The sequence below is a fragment of the Parasteatoda tepidariorum genome, chromosome 8, assembly GCF_982258835.1.
Source record: "Parasteatoda tepidariorum strain Cologne lab strain chromosome 8, Ptep-v5.0, whole genome shotgun sequence".
NCBI lineage: Eukaryota > Metazoa > Arthropoda > Arachnida > Araneae > Theridiidae > Parasteatoda > Parasteatoda tepidariorum.
This window is the reverse complement of record NC_141762.1, coordinates 36432937-36454261: the sequence shown is the minus strand read 5'-3', so window position 1 is coordinate 36454261 and position 21325 is coordinate 36432937. Positions and strand designations below refer to the sequence as shown.

General features: G+C 28.4%; 1 protein-coding gene across 2 annotated transcripts in view; it reads right to left on the bottom strand.

Annotated features, from left to right (window-relative positions):
- Window positions 1-21325, bottom strand: part of LOC107456656 (1-phosphatidylinositol 4,5-bisphosphate phosphodiesterase classes I and II) — a 384337-nt gene that overhangs the window by 43657 nt on the left and 319355 nt on the right. For both annotated transcript variants that reach the window (XM_016074583.4, XM_016074582.4), the window contains exons 14-18: window positions 17927-18138; window positions 16291-16384; window positions 15174-15258; window positions 12732-12804; window positions 5834-5885 (exon numbers count right to left, since the gene is read on the bottom strand). In XM_016074583.4, the coding sequence (XP_015930069.1) occupies window positions 5834-5885; window positions 12732-12804; window positions 15174-15258; window positions 16291-16384; window positions 17927-18138 (516 nt within the window). The remainder of the gene's footprint in view (window positions 1-5833; window positions 5886-12731; window positions 12805-15173; window positions 15259-16290; window positions 16385-17926; window positions 18139-21325) is intronic.

Here is a 21325-nt window from a genome sequence, read left to right as displayed (position 1 = left end):
CTTCTCTCAGCTACTGATGTTTTTACAGTTTTGTTACTCACATTTATTTTCTATTTTTCGTTGTCAACTTTATGTTTCATATTTCAAATCACTTTTGCTTCTTTTTATTCACGTCTTGCAAGTCTTGAAAATAAGCACCCATTTTTGAGCGCTTGAAACTTGTTGACTGTTATTTCGAATCTGTATATTTTTGAAGCAAATAAAGTTTTTAAATCAAGTAATTTCTCACTGCTTCAGTTTTTTAGGATTATATATTTAACATTTGGTGTTATTGTCTAAACGAGAATGATTTTGTGGAATGACACACCCTTACAATTAGTGGTTTCATCACAAAGTGAAATATTTAGAATGAAATCTTTACATTAATTCTCTTTTTGAAAGTTTCAAGAAAAATCAAGTTTTTTTTAAAGAATTTAAATTGTAATAGATGAATTTATTTTTGCCATACATTAAACTAAAGCAGAATATCAGCGAACGGTCTTTTGCGAGTTGTTTTAATTGTTCCAGCGAGAGAAATATCCCCAAGCTACGCGCTCCGTGTGTTGTCCAATCAGACCATTTCATTATCATGTTAAAATTATGATTATTAAAATTGATTCGGCTTAGAATTGCAAATCAAATTTGATAATGATTTTGAAATCTATTGATTTGCGTTTAACATGTCATTCTTAGCAAAGTGAAATGCTCTAGTATTTTAATTAACATATGCCAATATTTATTCTCCTGTAAGGCATACATTGAAATTGATTTCATTTCGGCTTTAGATGTACCTTTCTGAGTTGAAATGAAATTATTACTTAATAAACTACCAAGTTTGTTGACACTAGCCCCATAGCCTGTCCATATTAGCCCCGTGAAATTAGGCTAAGTGAGGACAAAAACAAGACTAAGTGAGGATCTTTTTTAAAAATTCTGGAAAGCACTAAATAGCTTTGTTGTTCTAGATGTAAGTCCGAATCCAGATAATCGGTTAAATTATTCTTAAAAAATACTTCACGAGTTAAAAATTATATTCAACATGGTTTTTTGACAATTTTCAAGGAATGTCTACACTAACCCCCCCCTCTCCCTCTATAAATTTTTTCAATGAATATAAAAAAATGTAATTTTAAAATGCACAAGTTAAACGAAATTGGATGAATATTTCTTGTGAGATCAAATTTTAGTTATCTAACTTTTTTAAAATTTGATTCGACCGATTTCGTTTGAATTTTGCATTTTTCCACGATTGTATCAGTCGCTTGTCGAAGCCAATAGCCGTAGAGCATCTACAAAATCAAGACGAGAAAGATATTCAAAAAAGGTCCATCTCATGTCCTTCTTGCAATCAACAGCAATCAAGAAGATTGTTGGAGAAAGTATGCAGCTCTGTCTACTACCTAAATTAACTTTTAAGGTCTGCGCATTGGTCCGTATGGATTACAAGTACATGGGGGTAATTTTTATAAATATTTCTGATAATATCCATCTAGCTTCAATAGTGTCCTGAGTGTTCCCATAGCCAAACTGTTGAACACATTTTTTAAAATTGATGAAATTTAAATATTTCTATTCGATAATTGTCCATACACAATCCTTTAGCTCTAAAATCTGCTTGCACAGATCGCAAACTTTTATTAATGACATTTATTTTTATTCTTCTGAGCACTATTTTAGTAAAAATTCCACTGCATAAATTTAACAATGAAGTTCTTCGCCAGTTATCCATCAGATTACTTTTCTTTGGTAGTTTTATCTGAAAGCTTACGTCCCAGTCATTCGCCATATTTTCTGTTAAACATGTTAGCGAAAGCTGTAATTGCAATTTTTGAACTTTCACTCTCTTCGACTCTCTCAATCGTTATTACAATACTTTATAAATCTTCATGTTTTCTAGTCAATACGTTAATTTGCGATGCACCAACTTATTTTAGAACTTACTACTTAACCAGATAACACAGTTTAGTATTAATTAGTTAGATATTAATTAACTAAGTATTAATTAACTAGAAAACAAGCATTTTAAATACCTAACTCATTCTAATGCAGTAACTCCCTTTGCCCATTTGGTAGAATAAGTTTTAAATAAAAAATTTTCTTCGATTTGGTAGGGTTGAGAAAATTTAATGACACAGGATTGCTAGACTGAGCTAGTCATTAGGTTTGTTTAGATTTTTTTTTAACTAGAAATATTAATTTGCGTCAATTTAAGTTTAGTTGAAAAAGAAATATTTACTTTCATTTTTAAAAAATATCGAAATTTTTAATCTGAACGTAATTGAAAAGTTGATTTGTTTAAGATTGTTAACTAAACTGAAGGTAAAAATTTGAATAACTTCTTGAAATCTGTAGACAAGTACAGAAAGTATTTGCCTGATTCATAGATAAATTTAAGGTAAAAATTAAACAATAATTTTCCACACAGGGAAAAAAAATCTGCTAAAATTACCGTACTAAATAGGGATAACACTTGTGGCAAAACAACCATAATTCTGGTTAATAAAACAAAATATACGGTATAAGCCATGCATCCGGTAATTTTTTCCACTCATATGCTAACGTTTTACTAGAAATCTTTCTAGTTTTCAAAATTATAGTTTTTATTACCACACATTTAGTATCAAATACAAAATCGAAAAGTAAATTTGACCGAATAATGCTCTAATAATGCATAACCGACCCATGCTCTGAGGTAACAAGATAAAATTACCAAATTTTATCATATTTAATCTATATTATTTTATAATTTATCACCAGTATTTTTTATACAGTCTTATCTCATATTATAAAGCCATGTTTTACCTAAATCATTACTAGAGACTTTCAGTAAAATTTACTGAGTTTTTTGGTGCTCCCATGTAGCCAGAAATACTGTAATTTTACCACATTATGGTAATTTTGATCATTCTTTTACCCAAATCTAAAAATCCCGCATATTTAAAATTTTTTTTTTAATTTCTTTGTCCCTTCCAACAAGGCTATAAGCAAATAAATTTACACTATTTTGAGTAAAGCAATTCCGTGCAAACAATACTAACATACAATGTGAATGTGCATAATGAATTATTTCACAATTTTTTCTGGTTTAAAAGTTAAAAATACAATTTACAAACAATAAAATGGTCTATTTTTCAGTTCAAATCATAAATTTGTACAAAATAACCATATTATTGATAACAGTGTTTGCTAATAACTCTAATGTAGACCGTCAGAGAATTAGGCTTAATAAATGTCACTCCAATCCCATTGGTCAATATTTAAGATGATGGTCCTTGTGAACCTTCATGCGATGAGATAATTAGTTTGGTATTATCCAGCGAATAAATCTCTATTATAGTAACCAAGCTATAATCCGGAATGATTAAAGTACAATTCGTTCTCCTTCTATTCCAAAGCTATTCAGAAATAATGATAATGCTCTATTATATTAAATGCTTGAATATTGCATTACCCAACTGAGCTTTATAGTCTATGAATATTCAAGGTAGGTTTAATTAAATTTAATCAAGAGGAAGGCGTTTCTATGAAGTATAGTTTTCAAACTAAAGAAAGCAATTTATATATATATATATATATATATATATATATATATATATATATATATATATATATATATATATATATATATATATATATATATATATATATATATATATATATATATATATATATATATATATATATATATATATATATATATATATATATATATATATATATATATATATATATATATATATATATATATATATATATATATATATATATATATATATATATACAGGTATAAGTCTAGGTTTTTATGAGAGTAGACATAATTTGAGAAAAATTAAAATTATATTAAAAGATCAACACAAAAATACAGTACAAATATAGATTTATTGTTTCTTAAGGGATAGAAAAATAAAATTTTAAGAAAAAGTATTTTGCGAAACTACCGCTTTTCCTAAAGTAGAACTTGGAAGGTACCGCTAAACGGTAGTAAATTCTGCCTGGATAGATCCCTGATATATATATATATATATATATATATGAGCAATTCTACAAATAAACGCCAGTTAGGCGGCCAAAAAAAAATTAAAAAAAATTTGGAGGGCACACTATTTCTACATGAATTTTCGTCTTCCTTACACCCTAAAAAGGCGAGAAAAAATCGTGAACATGAAATTTTTTCTTTGTGACATACTTTAAATGTGACATACTCTTTCTGACATACTCAGATAAATCTGAGCCGTTTATTCAGATAAAACGATTTTTACATAAATATAATATTATTATAATGTTTTTCTAAAATGTATTTATAGAGATTTCATAGTATAAGATTATATTTTAGTATAAAAATTGGCGTTTATTTGTAGAATTTCTCATATCGTCGCTTTGAAACTAAACCGTGGTAACTCAAAAAAGCAAATTTTTCAGGAGAGCAATCTCTATCTAATGCTAATCACGCCAATGCGATAACGATTTATCTGCTCTCTAAATTAATTTTATTGAACTATGAAGATAATACTTTTTTTCTCTAAAAGGGTGATTTTTTTTTACACAAAATGACCCAAATATCTCATTTTTCGATTTTTTTGAGTTTTACGGCGATAAAAGCGACGATATGAGCAATTCTAGAAATCAACGCAAATTAGGCAAACAACAAAAAAAAATTTGGGGGGGGGGGCACGCTATTTCTACATGAATTTTCTTCTTTTTTACACCCTGAAAAAGCAAGAAAAAATATTAAACATGAAATTTTTTCTTTGTGACATACTTTAAATGACAAAATACCAATTTTGAATTTTTCCCGATTTTTTCAATTTACGAACTTTGATTAAATTTTTTTAGTTTTGTTTTTTATACTAAAATATAATCTTATAGTATGAAATCTCTATAAATACATATTAGAGAGACATTATAATAATATTATATTTATGTAAAAATCGTTTTATCTGAATAAACGGCTCAGATTTATCTGAGTATGTCAGAAAGAGTATGTCACATTTAAAGTATGTCACAAAGAAAAAATTTCATGTTCACGATTTTTTCTCGCCTTTTTAGGGTGTAAGGAAGAAGAAAATTCATGTAGAAATAGTGTGCCTCCCAAAAATTTTTTTATTATTTTTTGGCCGCCTAACTGGCGTTTATTTGTAGAATTGCTCATATATATATATATATATATATATATATATATATATATATATATATATATATATATATATATATATATATATATATATATATATATATATATATATATATATATATATATATATATATATATATATATATATATATATATATATATATATATATATATATATATATATATATATATATATATATATATATATATATATATATATATATATATATATATATATATATATATATATATATATATATATTACACAGAATTTGCGATTATACAGAATGGCTGGTGAAGTCAAAATAAATAAATGAGTCAAATAAGTCAAACATTTGCATACCTAGCAATTCAAAAATTTTTCGATTATAATTAAATAATTTAATAAGAAATAGTAAATAATCATTAAAAAAAAATTTTCGATTTTTTTTTAACATAACATATTTTTTTTAAACATTTTTTTTCATAACAACAACGAAAGTTCCAAGAAAAATCAAATAGGTATGAATAGAAAAACATACTTTTTGCACTATTTCTGTATCTGTATAGACATACAAATTATAAAATTGTAAAACTGAGCAATTTGTAAAAACAATTATTCAAAAATATCTCCGTTTTTAAGAGCCGATATTACGAAAAATTATTACACAAATGTCGATTAGAACAAGATACATAATTCGGTATTTGATTAAAAGTTTATTGACGGTCAATTTGCTTTCTTACCCAATGATTGATAATTAAGAGCAACCATTTGACATCCAGCATTCCAGAAAACCTGAAAAAAATGCATGAGGATTATAAGTTTCTTGTTATAAAATAAATACAGAGTTCCAAAAAAGAGTTGAAAATTTTCAGAGAATTAATATTTAAAAGAGGTAAACAAAACAATGCGTCATTACAACACCATATGTCTTAATGAAGTGAAATCCATTTATTTATTTAATACAGATGGAACTATTTAAGCATAAATTTAAATATTTTCTTTGCATGATAAAAATATCTGGGCAGATTATACAATGAACTATTCAAATAGTTGATTATAGTGAAACTTAATTTTTTATAAATATGGATGAAGAAGGTGGAAGAGGAAATCGTGGTGAAAAAGTGATATGTTTAACCGCATTGATGAATTGAAGGCTGGAAAAAAAACGAAAAGTTTCTGTTAAGCTCGGTTAAGCTGTTTTACCTGTCACCATATTTTTACAGGAAACAAATTCACGTTGCTATGAAATGAGTCTCTATTTTTCCATTTAATTTTTACTTACTAAACTGTGGTGTTAAGCCAAGCATTGATTTTTATAATACAGTACCCAGATTTATTTATCGGGATTTACATACTATATATAACAGATATTGCATCTTGTTCCATGCATCTTGTTCAATACTATATATAACAGATGTGGCATCTCGATATTGCATATTGGATCAATATAGAACGCTAGCAGGAATACTAGGAGGGGAAAAATATGGAATACTAATAGAGGAGCAAATATGGATATTAGAAAAGAAGAAAATTTGGAATATTAGTATATCGCAATCTGAATGACAAACATGGTATATTAGCAAGGTGTTAAGTATGGAATACTAGCGAGGTGATAAATATGGTATACTAATAGGGGACCACATATGGAATAGTAGCAGGGTGACAAATATAAAATACCTGAGAGTGGCAAATAAGAGAAATTAACAGGGTGGAAAATATGAAGTATTAGAGGGACAAATAGGGAATTTTTGTAGAGAGACAAATAAGGAATTTTTGCAGAGAGACAAATAAGGATTCGTTCTAAATTTATGATAAAATAATCTCGAACAGTCTGTCAATCCAATTAACCATAAAGTTTACGGCAAAGAACATTTTTTACATTTTTGATTTCGAAACCATTTACATCTTATGTAGTTAAAAACCATTTACAGCTAGTATGGTATCAAAACTGCAAAACAGAAATTCAACTGGATATAGTTTAGCAGTTTTATGGTACTGACATCAATGCGGAAGTGACAGAATCGTTTTCTAACTATCAGGGGCAACAAATTTGGAAAATTCGGAACACTAGAAACTCTTCATGTGTTGAAGGAAATAAAGGAAATATCACAGTGGCAACGCTAAGAATCGAACACCCTTTTTATCAGCCATGAGATTGACAGATATGCCCTCTTGACTATAATATCTACCCTTCTGCCAGGAACAAAGTGACTTTATTAGGAGGCCTAGTAAGTGCGATATAATTTTGATTGTTTAACCGTATTAGTAAAAAACAGTTAATAAGCGGTTTTCTTACAATAAACAGTTTGAATACCATCTTATTTATTATTATTTGACTGTTTTATTTGAATATGGTAAAACAACAATTAAATAAATTGTTATTTAACCATTTTTCCGAGAAATTTCACACAATGAATGAGAGAATTGTAAATAAGAGAAACTAGCAGGGTGAGAAATATGAAAGGAACAAATAGGGAATTTCAACAGAGAGACAAATATGGTATCCTAGCAAAATATCAAATTAGGAGTATGAGAATAAAACGAAAAGCAATGAAATGATTTTTTATTTAGGCTTTTAAATTTAAAATGCCATTTTTGGTTTTACAGTGTAGCATTTTAACATTAGAGTTACATCTTTTAAGTAACTACTATAAATTATGATCAAAATTATCCAAATATTTTCTTAGTTTTACCTATTAAGCGAGTGAATTTATATTGTTTTGAAAATAAAATGTAGGGACAATTTATCATACTAAAGTATTTCGATAAAAATAATAATAATTGATTTCTATAATAAGAGAAGTATATTTTTAGAAACAATGTCTTTTTGCCCCTCTGAAGTAAGAAATGTTTTGACCTTAAAGCAGTGAGCATCAAATAAATACCAAGTCTGTAAAGCTTGAGCCAATTTATACGCCATTTCTTTTCTTTTAGTAAGAGTTTTCAAGTTATGTCACGTATATGAAAAATGAAGGAACTCATTGAAAAGAACATTTCTACAGCTTTCTAAGATACTTTAGTTCATATATAAAACTATTATTTTTGACACGTAATATTTTTTGTCTAGTTGAATTCTACAAGATAGACTTAAGTTTTACGAGTTATTGATTACTTTACTAGGATGTTACATTTATCTGTTTAAATATATGAAAAGTTCAAATATTAACTTATCATTTAAATTATTTTTTTTTCATCAGTAGATTTAAATTTAAAAAAAAAAGCTATTAAATTTTGCATACTTTAGTGCATTGTTAAAATTTTCATTCTAAAAATATAGTAAAATAATCGCCAGCCGTCTGTCCCACCAATTAAACGTAAAATTTACGGTAAGAAACAATTTTTTACCTTTTCGGTTTTGAAACGTTTAAAACTAATATGGTTAAAAAACCATGAATACAGCACTATTGATCTTTTAAAACATTTACAACTGGCATGGCTTCAAAACTGTAAAAAAGAAATTTAACTGAACATTGGAGCTAAGTTTTTCCTTGGGTAATGGACATTGGAATTAGGTTGTAATTGAGTTGTTGTTGAACCATGGAATGTGGTTTAATTAGTTTATCTGTTTGTTTCACCTAAAGTAAAAGATGGGAAATATACGACTTTTTTGTGTTAGGCAGCTTTACTGTGCTGCCATCTATGCGTGAATGAGTAATAATCATATTCTATTAGTCCTGGGTGACAAATTGGGGATTATAGAACACTGGAAACTCTTCCTGTGATGAAGGGAAGGTAGAAATCATTGCGGTGTCAACGCTGGGATTCGAACCCCCGTTCTATCGGTCATGAAATTGGCAGCATAGCCTTCTCGGCTATAATATGTACTGCGAGAAACTAAGTGACTTCATTAGGTGAGCCTAGTTGGTGCGTTAAACTTCTGATTGTTTAACCATATTAGTTGAAAGAAGTCCATAAACGGTTTTTCTCACAGTTAACAGTTCGAATAGCATTTTATTTACGGTTCTTTGACAGTTTTGTTTAAATATGGTAAAAGGACAATTAAATTAATCCTTATTTAACCATTTCTTCCGAGAAATTTCTAACAGTTTTCTAATATGAGACTATTTACTACATCTAAACATTTTAATTATATTTTTTATCAGCAGGTTTAAATAAAAAATCTCTTTATTTCTGCGTGCTTTGTTGTTCTCGTAATGCTAAATGTTACAAATTAAACATATATTTTTCAAACTGCTGATTACTTAACAAAAACGTTTTATTTATGTAGTAAAATACTAGAAGAATTTAAAATATTGCCTTTATCTGAGCATTTTATTTATCTTTTTTTATCAGAAGCTTTAAGTTAAAAGCTCTCATACCTTTGTATACTTTCATGTTCACGGGAAATTGAATGTTACAAATCCATCTTATATTTTTGTGTAACAAATTAAGTTACAAAATCTTTTTATTTATCTGGCAAAATATTAGAAATATTTAAGTTATTATCTTTATCACCCGAAAGTTTTAATTCATTTTAAATGGATTCTAAGTTAGATTGTTCTTTTAAAATTACACAAATGAGCATTAAAGTAATTTAAATATTAAAAGATGTATTGATCTTATTTTTTTAAAGTTTAAATTATTACATTCTAAATATATAGCAAAAAGAAGAAAATAGTTTCTGTAGTTTTTAACCAGTTCTTTTATTTAATGCTCATTTTTATTATTATTTTGATTAGTGTAAAAATTAGTTTTGTGAAGAATGAAGAAAATTTTTAATCGTAACAAATAAAATAGAAAAATATATTTTCAAGAATGAACCTTTAAAACAGAAATGAAAAACTACTATTGTAGAATAAAAAAGTTAGGAATTTAAAAAGACGTTAATTTTTCCGCAGTGCTGATAATCAATACATACTTCAAATGAAATTGATGAAAAAAATCAGTAAAAGGAAAAAAAAAACTGAAATAATTAACAAACAAAGGAAAAGCACAATATTGCACAATATACTGTTACACAATATTAAGAAAATTAAATAAAAACATTATGACGCAGAAGAATTATTTTATTACTGTATTAGGAATAAATTTAAACTGACATTCCGTGCATTTGCATATGTTTCGAACAAACAAAGGGGTGAGGAACTAAATTATGATAATTGTTATATTGATTTTGTAAAATAGATAAAAAATATCAATAAAAAGGAAAAAAAAGAAATGAATAGAGAAAGAGTAAAGCGCAAGAAAAAAGCGCAACTAATTACACAATGATTAGAAAAATAAATGAAAATGAATAAAAATCGAGAAGAAATTTTATTTTATACTAAACAAGTATTACGAACAGATATTAAATGAAAGTCGGTGTGCATATTTTTGTATGTGAATATGTGCATATTTATAATATATTTATTCTAGTCCATGAACTATCATTTTAAAATCCATTTCGTTCGGTCTCGAAAAGTAACGCGTGGAATTTATTCTCAGTTTTTATGATTTTATTTTCTGCTGCAAGTATAATACTAAAATTCTCTTTGTTACACTCTAAAGTGTTAGTTATTTCATAAAATGTTCTTTCGTGGGATAAAACATTTATTTTTTAGGAGTTTATGCTTCGAAAATATTATTTTATACCACAACATTATGCACTAGTTATCTTACCTTGTAATAAAAATCAAATTTTTCATTTTAAAATGGTACATTTTTATTTAATATAAAATGGTTTAATAATAGATTACTGAGATTTAATAATAGTCTATTGTTGATGATTACCTTTATTTAAATTGCCATTGCTCTGTTCAAATCTTTATTCTAAAATTACGGCACAATAACTGGAAACAGTCTGTCTATCCAATTAACCATAAAGTTTACAGTCAGAAACATTTTTTTATCTTTACGGTTTTGAAATCGTTTACAACTAGTATGGTTAAGAAACCGTGATTACAAAACTATATGGTTTCGTAATTATTTGCACATAGCATGACTTCGAAACCGTAAATTTAACTGGCTTTTAGAGTTAGGTTACGTCAGGCTTTTCGTGTTATATAATGGAAACCGAAGTTAGGTTGTGGTTGAGTTGTGTTTTGTTAAATTAACTGGAGAATTTGGTTTAAATGGTTTAACTGGCAGTTTCCATCTATATTGAGAGACATGGGAAATAATAGATTTTATGTGTTAAGCGGTTCTCCGGTGCTCCCATCTGTGCATGAATGAGTGTTTCGTATTCCAATATTTAAGATTATCAATTAAGTGTAGGTCATTAGAAAATATTCATGGGTAGAAGGAATTTAAGAAATGTGGTGGTGTAAACGCTGGGATTCAAACCCCCGTCCAACCAATCATGAAATTGACAGATTAGTTACAGTTCACTGCTTAAATACCTTCTTTTTTATAGCTATTTTACTAGTTTGGCTTATAATTGTTTGGTCTATACAATTATTTTTCCGAAATATTCTAACAGAGTGAGTTAATATTGATTTAAGAAATCACTGTCGATAAGTATCGATCGAAACAAAATCGATAAATATCGATTTTAATGATGGATACAGCTATATTTTTAGTACTGCGATAACTGCTAATTGAGTTGGTATAGGTTGCAAAATATTTTATATGATTATACAATATGACAACTAATTGCTTTCTTAGATACAAAATATAGACTTTAATTATCGAAACTACTACTGATACAAACTATTTATTATAATATACTCTTTGTCTCATAATTGCTGTCTGGTATGTTATCCTATCTTATCTAATAATAATTTTTTCATACCAATAATTCGCTAATAGCGTTAATACCGGAGCAATAATTGTGTAGCAGCGTTAATACAGGCAAAAAAAAAAAAAATAAAGATCAAGTTAGTAAGTATGAACTGTCCAGTTTTCATAGATGAGATATTTGAATTACGATATAGTCTGGAAATACACGTCAAAACTTTGGAGGTCTTTTTTTTTTGTATAAAAGTAAATCATTTTTACCAGTTAAAATGCAAATTTTAATTATTTTTGGATATTTTTAGCTAGTTTGAGTATTTTTAGAAAAGCATTATGCACGTTATAAACTTGGTGCTCAATTGAAATACTTCGCGCTTACTTGGTTAGTGGTAAGATTGCTTTTTGAGTGTGGTGACCTAGGTGATCACACAGGGTCATTACTATTTAGGACCACCGAAAAATCAGTCTAAATCATAACTTCAATGAAGTTTATAAAATTGTATAATTAAATTAATTAACAAAATAAATTTATTTATTTGTAATATCTTATTATTAACAGTTTTAGTTCCTAACCCAAGATTCATCTACCACTGAAAATATTTTACGTCACCACTGTGGTCGGTGTAAACTGAATGCAGAATTGGTATCGACCAGCCATCGCTGGGAGTCGAACCCGGTTCACCTCATTGAACGCTCTATCCCCTGAGCTATCACGGCTCATATAAACTCTTTCGATTCATTCATTTCCATTACTTCATTATTTTATTACCGCTATTTGGCACTATTTATGAATAAAAGATGAGCCTACAAAACAACTCCAAAATCGCATATTCAATGACAAAACTATCAATGTTTATCAGTATTTTTTATTATTCAGAATTATAATTTTGCAGAATGAAGAGCTATTACTTTTCTCCGTATCGTCGTTGAAAATATTATCGAAAATAATACATTATTAAACAAAATTAACATTAAAAAAAATCATACCTGAGGCATATAGTTGCTGGAATCCACCCTTGTACCTTTAGGATATATCCGACTCAGCTGCCTTTTGTTATAACTATACGAGAGTTAACGAAGTTAAGTAAGGCATAGACTAAGAAGAAAGAAAATTAATGCATTTGAATATGTCGAGTTTAATTTGAGATAATTAAATCTTATTTGCAGACAATAGGATATGTAGCAAAAAAAATATTACTTAATAATATATATTTTCTAGAACTAAAATAATCATTTTAAGAGATGCAATACATCTAATTTCAAGATTAAATTAAGTTAGCTCAATCTTCTTTTTATTTTACATAATAGGAATAGTTATGCAAAATTTGTAAAAAAAAAAAAATATTTTTAAACTCTTTTTGATAATAATAATTTATTATAATTTTTATTTTCAGCTACTGCACTGCAACATTTACTGTGAGAGAAAAAGTATGGTAAAAACCACCCGAATATGGTAAAATTTACCACCGTGTTTCTGGCTCTAGGAGAACACTATAAAGCTCGGTAACCCAATTATAAATTTGGTCATTCATAAATTAAAACAATTCATAAATTAAAATCATAAATCATAAAAAATCAACTTTTACCAAAGATCTTTGGTAATGATTTTTCTAAAAATGACAGTAAAATATGGTTTTTATAATATGCTTTTAAATTTGGTAAATGTGGTAAAATTAGGTAATTTTTTTCATGTCCAGTTAAATTTACTTTTCAGTATTTTTATATTATAAATGTGTAGTAATAAAGACCATAATTTTGAAAACTAGAATTACCAATAGACCGTTACCATATAAATGAAAAATTACCAAATGAATGGTTTAAATACCGTTTTATATCCCGGGATGTCTTTATGAGAAACGTCATTACCATACGGTAGGGTAATTTTATAAGAATTATTTTATCCATGCAAACAGTAGTTCTATAATTTAGTATTCTAAATGCTTATTGTTTGATCGATTATTGGAATTATTAGTTGATTTAAGAACATAAGCTAATATTTAAATGCATTTTTCACGATAATTTAATTTCGGAACTAAGTAACTTTCATGCAAACAAACAATAAAATGTTGCAATATATTAGCAAATAGCTTGGAAAAAAGTCAAAAGTGTTTCTTTTTGAATTTTGGTATACTATACAAGTTTGATTGTTAAGTTTGATAGCTATATTAGTCTACTTTAGAAAATACCATCTTGTTTGTTGTATCAAAATTTTGAAACAAAAATGTAAAATTGATTCGTGGAACTTATTTAAAGACGTTTTTGCGTTTTTTTAGAAGTTAAAGTATTGATAATGCAAAAGTTACCATCAAAAATTCAATTCAAAATATAAATCTGTGTTTTCCTTCCGTATATATATTTTTTAATGAACTTTGGTGTGAAGTAGTGGCAACTTACATTTGCAGTCACTACAGAAGAATAAGTTCCATAAAAGCTCATATTTATGAGCTCCTAGAGAAATTCAATGAGTTAACTTACAATAACCCTATCTATCTTATCATCTTTACTCAGCAGCATTAACTAAGAATCACTTTATCTATCTTATCACCCTAATTTAGCGTCAACTTATTATCACCCTATCTATCTTATCGTCCTAACTTAGCAGCATCAACTTAGAATCTTATCACCCTAGCTTAGTGGCATTAGCTTATGACCACCCTATCTATATGCGATATCTATCCTATTGCGCATAATAAAAAATATGGGATACCTTCATAACTTTTAATCCTTTGATCAAATGCATACTAAAATGTAACTTAGTCTGACCATAAATATTTTGAATATTTGTATCTTGGTGAGGTCGCTGCTCTGGGCGAGCGGCCCCCAATCTACATCACATCAACCAGGGTTTTCCCTGGAGTTACTTCTGCCACCCTTGCCCATTTTTCCGACGTGTTGCCATGGATCGCCACCAAGCCTACCTTTTTGAATCCTCTCTTTCTTTTGCTGAGAGGTCACGTGCGCGCACTTAGAGTCGACAGTATTCTCCAGATGACCCCTGACCGGGGCGGGACGGGGTTAAGCTTTGATGATTTTGAATATTTGAAAAGACTATATTTTGAGTCAAACTTATGCATTACTTTCGAATCATTAAAATCTCGTTTAAATATGTGAAAATCCGATCACTAGCCCAAAGGGTAGTAAGGTGTTCTGCTCTTTATTTCGATCCTAGTACACACTATGAAGTAACCATTATATTTTTTAAGTCCATTAATTTTTTTTGAAATAAATTCAAATAAATAAATAAATATATGAGTTTCACATCAATAATCTTTTCATGAAATTATATTTTGAGTTTACATCTGTAAAAGGAAGACAAAAAAACAAAAAAAAACAACAACATTAGAAACGAGTTAGAATGAATCTAGCTACTAGAGATTTTTCATTTTAGAATATGACAATTCAACATAAAATCTAAATATGAAAGGATACTTGACGAATTCTACTGGATGTTCTTTGAGCAAATTAGTTGCATGGGTTTCAACAAATGATGATACTTCATAACTCCTGTTCCGCCCTATAATAACATTTCAATTATTGAAATATAAGCTTTGAACTGTTCATTATGATTTATGTTTTTCTAACAGGTTGAGGAAGAATCCTATTTTAAGCATTTTTTTCTTTTGAATTAATCTTAAATCTACCTATTTCTTTTTTAAAGTGTTAAATCATGCATTTTTTTATACACTAAAAAGTACTGCATTCTTGGTTTTATTGTTGTTCCATTTTACTTAAAAAATGCATTTTCAGTTTTTAATATTATTATTATTTTACTAAAATTTTGAAATGGCATTCAGGTATAAACATAGAATTGAAAAGCGATTTCGGAGTTACAAGGTAGATTAAGTTCCTTTAATTTAGAGTTTTATTAAACCAAAGAAGCTTTCTTTGAAACACAAATTTCAAGAGCTGAAGATTAAAATAAACTACATGCTCTATAACTTGCTGTTTTAAGTAAAAAGTATATTAAAAAGTTAGATTCTGATATATCATCAAATTATGTATATTTTGAAAAAGAGAAGATAAGCTAATGAGATTAAAAACAAAATTATTTAATAATCATTATTTTTATTTTTCTTAAATTTTCCTTTTTAACATTAAGAATTATGAATCAAAGTCAATTAGGAATTCTTAAATAATGACAATAGAAAGATAAAACAAAGTTTAAATATACTAGGCACTTTTACTCTAAACATTCAAATGACCTTTTGTCCTAAAGAAAGTTTTCAATTTAACGATGTTTAGAAAGTTGGTAATTGTTTTCCTGTATTTATAGTCAAAGTAAAAATTTAAATTTTACAAACTGCTTTTTAAATATTTCTATTTGTATATGGAATGGAAAAAGGAGTTAAAAATGTGCTTTATTTCTTTAAAATGCCTTCATTTCCGCCATTAAATATCAAAAACTGGTATTTATCAAATAATTTATATGCCAATTTTCATCTATGTTTTTTAGTGAAATCTTGACTCAAAAAACAAGCTCCGTAATTTATCTATGAAAATTAAACACCTATTCATAGAAGAATTTTCTTCACGGGGAAAAACTTACTTTCGGCATACTCAAAAGAATGAAATCTAACAGGCTGTACATAGTTAACTAGAGCTGACATTTCTGCCCCAGCCTCAGACTCTCGAGCTCTATCCTAGGAAAACAAAAAACAAAAAATTAAAATGAAAAACTCTTAGTTTTCATACTTGGTTTAGATAATTAATGTCAATAATTTCTACTATGCTTTAACTTATAAATAAGATTAGCAAATATAATTTACTATGATTTCATATTTTCTGTGTTTAACTATATACTGCCAAGTTCAATTATCAATCCTTAATATATAGTATTAAAGTTAAAAAGAAAATGGTCAGGTGATGGAAACATATTTTCCAAAAATATGGTAGAAAATATTTTATGGGCGTAATTAAATTTGATATTTTATTGTTTTACTAAAGTTGAAAATATTTTATTTTGCGCGTAAAACACGATTAAAAAAATATTAGAAGTATGGAATATACAGTCTTTATTCTATTTGCAAATAAGTTTTAATTTTCTTTTTACTTAATATTTTAATTTATTTGTCAAATTTTTATTTTATATTTCCTTTAGGAAATTCCTATTTGCTAACAAATTTAAATTCTCTGAGTACAGTCTTTCCTACGCTGTAAGAATTCCTAGATAAAATTTTTTAATCGGAAACACGAGCACTCAAGGTCTGGGTACTTTTTACAGTAAAATTCATTTTTAGAGGAAAATATAAAAGAACAAAAAATCTTCTATACAGTAATTTTTACAGTGGCAATTGCCTTAAAATCACTTTACTAAATAAATATTAGCGCAAAATTGTGCTATCTGTAAAAAATTCCAGTAAGAAATACCGCACTCTGGGTACCAGTACTTTTTACAGTAAATTCATTTTTAGCGGAACATGTTAGAGAAAAAAACATCCTATGTATAGTGAATTTTATACTAATAATTACCAAAAAATCACTAAATCAATTTAATTAAATAAATATTACTGTAAAAATTGTGATAGAGTAATTTTGGGTGCATCATCTGTAAAATCCATTTTTTTACAGATGCTGCACCCTAAGTGCCGGTATCTTATACCATAATTTGATCCGCAATTTCTTACAGTGTATTTTTACCGAAATTTACAGGAAAGGGAAAAATTTGCTCGTGAAATCCGTTCCTTGAATCTATTGACTACGACAATGGCGAGTCAAATTTCTGCAAATTTTACTACATCAGCAGAAATAGTGAGTAATAGTACAGTAATTTTGGGTGCATCATCTGTAAAATCCATTTTGTTACAGATGCTGCACCCAAAGTGCCGGTACCATAATTTGACTACGACAATGGCGAGTCAAATTTCTGCAAATTTTACTGCATCAGCAGAAATAGTGAGTAATAGTACAGTAATTTTGGGTGCATCATCTGTAAAATCCATTTTTTTACAGATGCTGTACCCAAAGTGCCGGTATCTTGTACCATAATTTGATCCGCAATTTCTTACAGTGTATTTTTACCGAAATACCCAGGAAAGGGAAAAATTTGCTCGTGAAATCCATTCCTTGAATCTATTGACTTCGACAATGGTGAGTCAAATTTCTGCAAATTTTACTACATCAGCAGAAATAGTGAAAATATAAATCTCATCCGATCAACTGAACTGCTGAGTCATCCAACTTACCTCTTCAGCTCCTTCAATGACTTCCGGCTCTTCTTCGTCGGATCCTATATCTGTATCAGATTCTTCGGCTCCATCTATCTTATCCTCTGTTCCACCTCCAGGATCATTCTCATCTCCTGATATAGGACTACTAACAGAAGAGCTTTTTACGCGTTCTGGTGTAAGTGGTTGATCGTCTCTACCCACGGAAGATTTGGGTGTTCGGTCTGGTGCTGCAAAGTGAATAGAACGTATAAGTATACAATATATCATCTGCGCATTAAAAAGAGTAAATGAAATAAAATGTATGGGCTTGCAAAATATCTTATGAGCTAGAAATAAAAGTAATGGCAGTGAAACTTATGCATAAAAGAATGATGATACCCATCCCTCTGATCTGAATCAGATGAGATCAATGAGCTCGTTCACTTTAAATACCTCCAAAACATGACAGTTCTTTCAGGAGGTACTAAGATAACGCAGTTAATCAGATTATTCAAAATAGCTTCTGCTTTACTATACCCAGTGCAAATCTGAAGTGTCTTAGTATCATGGGAAAATTTGAGGGTTTAGACAGTCGAGTTAAAAAAAAAACTTATGGGATAAAGAAATGTATTATACGAGCTAGAAAATTAAAGAAAGGATGACGGAAAAGATACAAAATCACAAAAAGAAAAAAAAAATTCGTTACTTCTTATTATTACGCCTGGCGAGTCTTGAAATTGGGTACCTATGTTTGAACACCTCAAACATGTGCACTGTAATTTTCCATTTATGTGCACTGTGCACATGTGCACTGTAATTTTCAATTTTCAAAAAAAAAATTTTTTTTTGATATTTAAGAAACCTAGAATATCGTTTACACTTCTTGGTGTAATGTAGCCACCACCTGGTTTGTTACACAGCAAGACAAAAAGTAAGACACAGTAAGACAATTATAGTAAGATATGATGCACATAAGAATCAGTAAAGTTACTTTTACGATGCACATAAGAATCAGTAAAGTTACTTTTACGATGCAATATAAAGCAAGTATCTTAAATTTAAGATACGTATATAGAATATTTCTTAAACAAAATGAGTTTGTTAATAAAATATAGATACAGCACAGACAGAATATTGACATGGATTTGAACTAAGCCTAACAAAGCAGAAGCAGATATAAATTAAATATTATAGGATTATTTTAAATAGCTCACAGGTATTTAAAAATTAACACTTAATTATCCGTTATTACTCACCTAAAAACTCCCATACATATTTCAATGGCAAACCTTTGATGCAAAAGATACAAATTACATTAAAAAAAACTCGGGCTAATTTCATGGTTAATAATTAGAACAGAAGTTAACTAATTTCCTTTCAATTTGTAGCTTTTTGTCTACTATTTTAATTATATCTCTTAGTTTACGTATTGTATTGTGGCATTTTTTACAATGTAAAGCAAAGATTTGCTATTTTAGAATTATTTAAGCGAGGGTATAACGACAGAGGGGAATTTTTTGTTCGCGCAAAAGAAAAAAAAACAGACTACGCTGAATAACTTTTCATCTAATGATCGGATCTGTACGTTCTAGGACTCAATTTTAACGACTGGAGAGGGTGACTTCAAATATGCTAACTAACCTCAAATATGCTAATAAACAAACTAATGTGCAGATGATATTTAAAGTTGAGAAATCTGACACAAAAACGTACTTTCTCTTAATAAACATAACTTTTTTTTCCAACGGATTTGGATTTCTGACCCCCAAAATTTAGGGGTAGCCGCAATCTGGGAAATATGGTCCAGATAGTTATGTCTGGAGGGTACTCCAAAGCTTGGATCCTTTAATGTTAATTTTACTTTTTGCCAATTTCGCCGTATCTCGAGAACTTTATAAGCGAATTAAAAAAAAAAATTGCAGATAATTATAAAATTTGTTTATCAAAAGATAAGTCGATGTAAAAATAACTTTTAGTAAATGTTTATTATTATTTTATTTAAGAACGGTCGAAAAATTTTTGCATAATTTTAAATAATTTTAGTTTTTGCATCATTTTGAAGAACTTAATTTAACATGACGAAATCCAAAATTTGAGAAAAATCGGTTGAATAGTTCATGAGAAATTGAATTTCAAAAAGTCACATATTTAAAATTCGATTCAACAGGAACTATTCAACTCAAAATCTGCATTGTGCCATGAGAAATTTATATTCTTTAAAATGATGTAAAAAATTTTATACCATAGAATTCAAAAATTTTCAGACCATTATTAAAGACTCATTCTTTATGTGAATTTATTTATAAGTTAAAGTCTAGTAATATTATTTGTTGTACTTTGTTAATTTATTCATTTTTAATAAAGTTACAATAAATACTGTCCGTCTGTTTCTTTTTTTTGCCGCACTCTGTATTTTATAGCAGCTTTGAAGAAAACAACAAACTCATGACAACACTTACTTGGTAAAGACAAACAAAATGTTCCAACATTGGTTCAAAATGTGCCAACATTGGTGCTTTCGGAAGTGAAAATAATTTAATGCGTATTTAATTGCAAACGTATCGAAAATAAAATATATAAAAAAAACTAGTAATCCTACTTAATTGAACCGCTATGGCTCAGGGGATCGAGAGTTCGCCTTTCAACTAGGTGAACTGGGTTCAAATCCCAGTCGATACGAACTCCGCATCCGGCTTGCACCGATCACAGTGCTGACATGAAATATCCTCAGTGGTAGACGGGTCATGGGTTAGAGTCCCCTTACTGTCAGGCTAACTGTGGGAGGTTCTCATGGTCTTCCTCTCCATGTAACGCAAATGCGGGTTAGTTCCATCAAAAAGTCCTTCACGAAGGCAAATATCCCCCAATACTTGATTCAGGAGTTCCTTTGTCTTCTGGATTGGGTTCAAAGTCACAAGGCTACGTAGTTGAACATTAGCAGTCGTAAACCCGAAAATTGGGTCGGCTGTTCAACGACGGTTATAAAATTATAAAAAAATAAACCTACTTAACGAATTTATGAAATATCATTCAGAACTTATATGAAAATAAGTGTAATTGTCATTATTGATTATTTGGGACCTTAAATCCTATCAACTTTTATTTATTTGCACTTGGAATGAAATGGAATTTTTATATGAATATTAAAAAAATTTTCTATTTTTATTTAAGGATTTTAAAATGCTTATTAATTGTAAGTCGCATTTTTTATATGTATTTTTTATTTAATCATTATTCGTTTAAGTTCTTTTTATTATTTTTTTTCAAACACTTAACTTGGAATCTCTTCAGAACTACTTTTCTAAACTTGGTGTCAAAATGAAATTTCGGAAAAAAAGTTTATTGGATTTCCGTATTTTTTCCGCAGCCGAGAGCGGTCGATTTTTATTCGATTTCGTTCGCCATTCCACTGAAATGTACTTTCGAAGTCTGGAA